Source organism: Gavialis gangeticus, unplaced genomic scaffold (genome assembly GCF_001723915.1).
Source record: "Gavialis gangeticus isolate Ggan-Ray unplaced genomic scaffold, GavGan_comp1, whole genome shotgun sequence".
Lineage (NCBI taxonomy): Eukaryota > Metazoa > Chordata > Crocodylia > Gavialidae > Gavialis > Gavialis gangeticus.
This window is the reverse complement of record NW_017728997.1, coordinates 5,186,147-5,193,093: the sequence shown is the minus strand read 5'-3', so window position 1 is coordinate 5,193,093 and position 6,947 is coordinate 5,186,147. Positions and strand designations below refer to the sequence as shown.

The following is a 6,947-nucleotide window of genomic DNA, read 5'->3' as shown; positions in this document are numbered from 1 at the left end:
TGACGTCCCGGGATTTGCTTGAGAAGCATCTATGGATGCAAGCCAGCGTTTTGCTCGCTTTAGTAGCCGCAGCATCACACTGAAGGTTCGTGTTCATCTTGTGGTCAATCCTGACCCCCAAGTCCCTTTCATCTGTAGTGCTAGCCAGCGTAGCACTGCCGAGTCTATAAGCATGCTGCAGGTAAAGGGGTTCTAAGCAGCAGTTTGAAGGGGGAGTAATGAAATAACTTGGGTGATTTTTTGGGGGGGGGAAACTCCTCCCACATGCAAAGGGCAGCAGAAGGTGAAGGTGCTTGTTTCATAATTTGGCAAATAGGTAGTGAAGTTTGGCACCCCTAGCTGATCAGAGGCTGCTCTTGCTGCAAACAAAAGGGTGGGGTTTTTTTTAAACATTTGACTTACATTTTCCCTAAAAGGAATCCCACAGTTAAAAACGCCTGCAGCTCTTCTTGTCCTTTTCTGTTGTCCTGATTAAATCTCTGGACTTGTGCAGACTGAGGAATGCTAGAGCAGAAGACTCAACTCCTTGTAAAGTGAAAAGAGAGAGAGCTCTTTCCTCCCAGTTTCTCCCTGTCTCCTCCTTACGGAGGATGAGGTAGGCATGGCATGATGGTACCGTTGATAGCCTCAGGACACCCAAGCATAACACCCGAGTTCCTGCTGGGCTAACGGAGGCACCTTCTAAAGCACCCTTAACAGGCTTGAGACAAACCTCTGAAAATGCATAAGACAAAGTTTTCTCCTCTTAGTTTTCTCTTAATCTTTGACTACTGAAAAATAGTAGACCAATGCTGTTGCAAAGTACTCGAAGTACACAGCAGGTTAGAAAGTGTTTTAATACTGTGAATTCTTATTGAAATTTCTGGGCTTATCTGGCGCCTCGTGTTTGCATACCTAGCAGAACTAACACTGCGGCACCCTTGAAAGGATCTCGAGGCAGTCCAGGGTGCCGCATCATCTTGGTTGAGAATCGCAGTTTAGAGGCAGCTTCATTCTTGGTGATAGCTTTAAGTGACAGTTTGGAAGGGATGGCCAAGTGCCTAGATGTTTCATTAGGGACTTGACTACAGTTATCATTGAAACCTGGTACAGTCTCAACTCAGGGTAGACGATAGCTGTTCACACTGCAAGATCAGGCTTTGCACTTGCCTTCCAGCATGCTGCCAGTTGGGTTCATCTGGTTTTCAGTTGTGACAATAAAGGGCACCTTGGCAATTCACCTTGTCCTAGTCCCTCTTCAGGGATTTGACATTAGCCTTCAGGATTGTGGTGTGTTTACCTGGATTGCTGCATTCAGCTTCAAGGCAAGTTTTATATAAAAACCCAGAGGCCTGACCATGTGTCAAGTAAAAGCTTAAGAGTCCGAGCAGTCAAATGTATGTCTCTCTTTCACCTTGGCACTTCCAGCGTTCATCCAAAATTGCTGTGTCCAATCCACTGACTTTTTTTTTTAGTCCATATCTATCCTGTTATGAGGTCCTGAGGTGAGGTTGTCATGGGGTCAGGAGCCATCTTCAACCCATACCTTAATGGCCAGTTGCTACAGAGATCTAGTTCAGCCCTTTTACATTGAGCAGAGGGCTGAATTGTGTGGAGCTTCCTCAGGCAGTCGGCAATGTTGCAGGGTAAGGTGACAGTTGTGTTGAAGTTGGTGAAAAAGCTATCACAAGCCAAGTGGTCAAATCTCTTTAAGTTTGCAATCTGTGTCCTTTCTGTATGGAAACAGTGGCAGATATCTCTAGTGAGCAGCGATAGTTAGCCATAACTAGTTTTAATTAGTCCATACAGGAACTGTGGATTCGTATCCCATTACCTGGATTAGCTGTTTTGACTCCTTTTATTTGTGTGGGATCTTGCTTGTTTGCCTCGCCCAGCACAGCCCCCCATTTCCTCCTATCTCCTTCCTCTCCTCCTCTCTTTACCTTTTTATATTCAGATCATTCCACTTCATCAGGTGCCGTGCAAGGGCAGTAGATAAAGTGAGCTTGTGCTTCACGAAAGTTTATGCTTTATGTAAATCTTATTCGGTTAGTCTGTAAGGTGCGTATCTGCCCTGCTTTCAGATACCTCCCAGTTGAATAGGCATTATTAGCTGAAACTTAACTTGCAGAAGTGCAGGATCAACAATTAGTAAGAATTAAAACTCTGCTCTGTGTTCGATTGCCTTGGCATGGGACTTAGGCAGTGCTATTGTTACAGTGGCTTCCGTGCAATTTCGTTAAAACCTTATCTCAAAAAAAGGAGCAGGACTAATAATTAACCTAGTCCCTCGGGGCTCTGCCCTTGGGTCTGTCCTTGGCTCGCTCTGTACCTTATCCCCATGTGACCCCTGGTTCTCTTCAGTTCCCGTCTTTGAACAGTTAGTGTTTGAATGCAGCCCTCGTTATCCAGCTTTACCCTGTTTGCTGATTAACACATCTCCAGTTGTCCCTTTGACCCCTCAAACTCGATCATTTTACCTCCCTGCTCTGTTGGGTGAGCACTGCACCTCCTATTAGTGGTCCTAGATGCTTCCTCCTTGAACCCCCCCTTTAGTCCTCCAGTACCTCCAGTATCTGACTGTTGAAACCATTGCCTGTATTCTGAGTATAATTTATCTTTTTGCTGCAGTGTCTGGCTCGCCATGTATGTTCATATATGAACCTAATAACTTCTCAGCTGTTGCAGCGGTAAGCTGCAATGTGGGGGGCAGGGGCAGTACTTTTCTGTCCTGCATTTTTGCCTTGCAAGGTGGTGGTGTGTTTGTGCTTTATTATGGCTGTGATGGGTGAGAGAGGGGTCAGGGTGGATGGTTTATAGGACTCTGGATAAATGACTGCCTGCAGTGACAGAGGTCTGGACTCTGGCCGGGAGACTTTCCAATTCAGTGTCCCTGTGCTGCTACTTTGGATTTTGCCCTTTTGGTGCTATTTTAAATTGCTTCAGTGAAAGTGACATTTTCCCCTTTCGTCACATCTATCAGTGCCCCCTTTCCACCCTTAGATCTGCCCCTCTTTTTTTATTTTTCAGCCTCCATTGCCTTAACCTCACCTCTCCTCTAACAAACATCTAGGTTTTGTGCTCTCCTTCAAGGTACTACAGAGGTCTGCAGCCACCTTGACTGAATCTCCCACCACCAGTACCCTGATTGGGTCATGTGCTTTGTCACTACACCTCGGGTTGTGTTGGAGCGTGATATACCTGCTCTTTGAGCCATACCGAATGGGTGTAGTAGTTGTCTTGATGCAGCCCTGGGAGTTGTTCCCGTGAGCTCGCTGTCTCAGGAGTGCTGTGTGCCCATTTCCAGGGTTGCAATAAGACAACCAGACAAGAATCTGTTTTGGGATTAGCAGGATCAAAGCAGGCATGCCGCACTTCCCTGCTGTACTCAGTGCAGGCTTTGGTATTGCAAACATGCCCCTGGTGTTGCTTCATGGTCTCCTTGTCTCCTGTACCTGGTGCAGTTCTTCCATTGTGCAAACTTTGCCCCACCCCATGCCATTCCCAGCCTTTCCTCCTGTGCAATGTCCTCTCCTCCTCTGTCGTGGCTTGTCTGACTTAAAATTATGCCTTCTTTAGGGTAGGGCCTGCTTTGCATGTCCCTGAAGAGCCATGTGCCCTATTGCGCAGCATATGTAATGCCAAATCAGGGTAGTGTAAAGACTCCTGTCCAAATACCTGCCTCTCTGCTCTGCTCTGTTTCTCTTAGGATTTTTGCCTCTCTGGGGCACTGCTGGTTCAAATCCTTCTTCCTTGTACACTGCTTTGTTGGAGGCTTCTGGAATGTGGAGGGGGTTTTATAATTATTTATTGACCTAGTTTCAGCACATGGAACATCTTTGTAGTTTTTCAGGCAGATAAGTCTTTTTACATGGGCTGCAAGGATGGCTGGAGTTCAAAAACACAGGTGTTTTCAGTGTCTTTCTGCTGTACTTTGCCTTTCTGGGGGTGTGGCTGGACAGGGTAATGGGGATTTGATGGTGTGCTCCCCAGAGTCGGTACTATTTCATAACTGAATTTGAAATTGAGAGAGACTTTTAATTTTAAATGTTCTGTTTTCTCTAACTCCAGTTTTTTTCTTACAACAGACCTCAATCTTGATCATAATAAAAGAGGTATTTTTCCAGTAGCTCCTAAATTCCCTGTGGGGTTTGCACTGAGGTGTGGCTCTAAGCTAGTAGAAGTGTTGTATGTAGAATAGATGCACACTTGTGGGTATTATCTCTTACTATTGGTAGGCTAATTAGTCTGGAAATAGGTTTGTCAGGGTTGCTAAACTCCTGTCTTTGCAGAGTTTGTGTATGGGGAGGGGCACAGGGTGCTTAATTTTTCCCCCACTACTAAAAGCTGTTTGCTTAAAGCAGAACCCTTATTTGGTTTGAAAAGATGTGGATATTGTAGCAGAGACTGCACAGTTCCTGTGTAATGTGGTGTGTGAGAATATTTGGAGGAGCCAAGGGAAGGAAACATTGACCTACCTATTGTGGAAAATCACCTTGCAAAATGTGGATTAAAAAGCCATGCCTTATTTCTGACTTATCCACAGCAGCTGTGCGTGCCATTTGCCAACCGACTCCTACCCCGGTTCAAAATTGCACATGTTCAGGATGCATCTCCAGTTTTCACACGTGCTTCAATACAGTAGGAACTAATACTCAGTCCCTCAGAAAAGGGCCAGTTGTTAATAATGAAGCTGAATGGTAGTTTTTCCAGGAGTTGGGTTGAGTTTACTTTACTCCCAGCAGAGCCATCTGCTGGTCAGTCCTAAATTAATCGCTTCCAAATGTGGGATTGCTGGAGATTCAGCTCCATGTGGACCAGATTTGGGGCCACTTCCATTTGCTCATGGAGACCCTGTGCTCTAGAACCTGCCTAGTTTTGTCTCGTTTCTCACCCCTGCTCTTAAGCTGCTGTTTGTGTGGTAGATACTAAGGTTGCTTTTACACGTGGACGAGGGCTGGTAACAAGTGGTTGATCTGAGAATAAGGGCTGCTGTGAGCAACACGCAACCTGGTTTCAAGCATGAAGTAGTATTTTTAATCTAATTCTTCTTGCATATTCTAGACTCGCCAGCCAGTGTTTGTGCAGTTGCTGCAAGGAGTGTTCAGGGTGTACCACTGCAACTGGCTGATGCCGAGCCAAAAAGCATCGGTGGAGAGCTGCATTAGGGTACTCTCAGATGTAGGTAAGAGATGCAAAGAGATCTGACATCCAGAAATGTTTAAACAAGCCATATGTGTGCACCAGTCCTCCAAAAAGAGCATGTCTAATATTGGGAGGTAGCTACGCCGTACCAAAAATCCGGGGTGATTATTGAGCTTCTTTCATAGCTTGTAAGTTCTGTGGTTGCACAGCAGCTGTTTTTTCAGTTGTAGCTGCGAGGTAAAACGGGAAACTGTGAGTAACCAAATAATTGAGGGCAGAAGTGTTAAGCTCTGAAAGACCACGTCCACTTTTAAAGCAAGGGCTTCATGTATTCTCTCTGCAACCCAGTCAAATGTAGAGGGGAAACACTAGTGAGTTTTGCCATTTAGGAGGTGTCATTCCTACTAAAAAGCTGCTGTGTTTTTTAGTGACGAGGGAGGTGGGTGAGTCTGGTCTACCTTGGTCAAAATTTATCCATAGGATGGATGTACATACCATGTTCATAGGAGTTACTGGAACTGGTTGAAGGTATGTGAAGGCACTATCCCATTTAGACGTGGTGAACTTTTAAGGGGCTTTGAGTATTAAATCTGTTAAAATTTAAGGCATTTATAACCACTACAGTCTCGTGAGACTCATTACAGAAAACCTGTTAATGTGATTCTTTCTGTGTACTCCTTTTTGTACAAATGAAGGTACTTCATCGCTCTTGTACATAGTCAATTCTTATTTAATTCTTGCCTACTGCAGCAAAAAGCAGAGCAATTGCCATCCCCGTAGATTTGGACAGCCAGGTCAACAACCTCTTCCTGAAATCTCACAACATTGTGCAAAAAACTGCAATGAACTGGCGAATGACTGCAAGGAATGCTGCCCGTAGAGACTCGGTGCTAGCTGCTTCCAGGGACTATCGAAACATCATTGAAAGATTGCAGGTGACTACACAGTGCTGCACTAACAGCTGACCTCTGCTTCCTCAGTAACCAGTTAGTTGCACATCTACACAAAAGATGAACTTGCTAGTTAAAAAGAAATCAAGAATTACTGGTTCCAGTAGCAATGCCACATGCAATAAGCTTAGCCAAACCTCATGTTTTAATACTGTGTAAAATCAAGTGCAGAACACTTACCAAGAAAGGGAATGGAATATGCACAGCTAATGCTTGTAGTTTCATGGCCTTTGGAGGAGATGATATTTCAAACACTGCTTCTTCAAGCCAGCAGTTCTCCCAGTGTCTCTGTTCTAGTAGTAGTTCTGTTTCAACCACTTTGCAGAGAAGAAAGGATCCATTCAGTATTGCATCTTTCCAAATCCCTCCAGCACTTGTTTTATCAAAACACTTAATACAGTGAAAAGCTCTACAAACCAGTTTGAAAACCACTGCAAAACTTATACTGGTTGGATGAGTTGACTCCTAATGACCCAGGTAGCTGCATCAGCAGACGCACAAAATAATCTTTCCTGCAGTCCAGGTGTGCAGATCCCTACTGGTATCTTTTTAAGGAAACTTGAGAGAGCATTTCCCCTTTCATAACTTTGACTGGAAAGGCATGTATTCTATAGCAGCTCTTTGCACGTGGCCAGACCTGAGGATATTTGATAACTGATCAAATACTCGGTAGTAAGGATTCTTATGTCCTGAATAAAACGTGATACGTTGGACTATATAGGTTTACCCTTGAGTTTGTTTTCTGTGGGGGTGGAAGAAGTTGTCTTGGTGTTGAAGTATTGATTTAAACTGTCTGTCTGCCTGCATTAAGTTCCATCCAAGTCCACAATGCTACCCTGTCGAGACATTCCCATTAGTGTTGCTACACTTTTT

At 44.6% G+C, this 6,947-nt stretch overlaps 1 protein-coding gene across 2 annotated transcripts in view; it reads left to right on the top strand.

Moving 5' to 3' along the window:
* Positions 1 to 6,947, top strand: part of ITPR1 (inositol 1,4,5-trisphosphate receptor type 1) — a 327,597-nt gene that overhangs the window by 185,616 nt on the left and 135,034 nt on the right. The window contains exons 34-36 of one of the 2 annotated variants that reach the window (XM_019504707.1): positions 4,068 to 4,094; positions 5,044 to 5,164; positions 5,875 to 6,059. In XM_019504707.1, coding sequence (XP_019360252.1) covers positions 4,068 to 4,094; positions 5,044 to 5,164; positions 5,875 to 6,059 — 333 coding nt within the window. The remainder of the gene's footprint in view (positions 1 to 4,067; positions 4,095 to 5,043; positions 5,165 to 5,874; positions 6,060 to 6,947) is intronic. The other variant, XM_019504708.1, reaches the window with a different exon arrangement.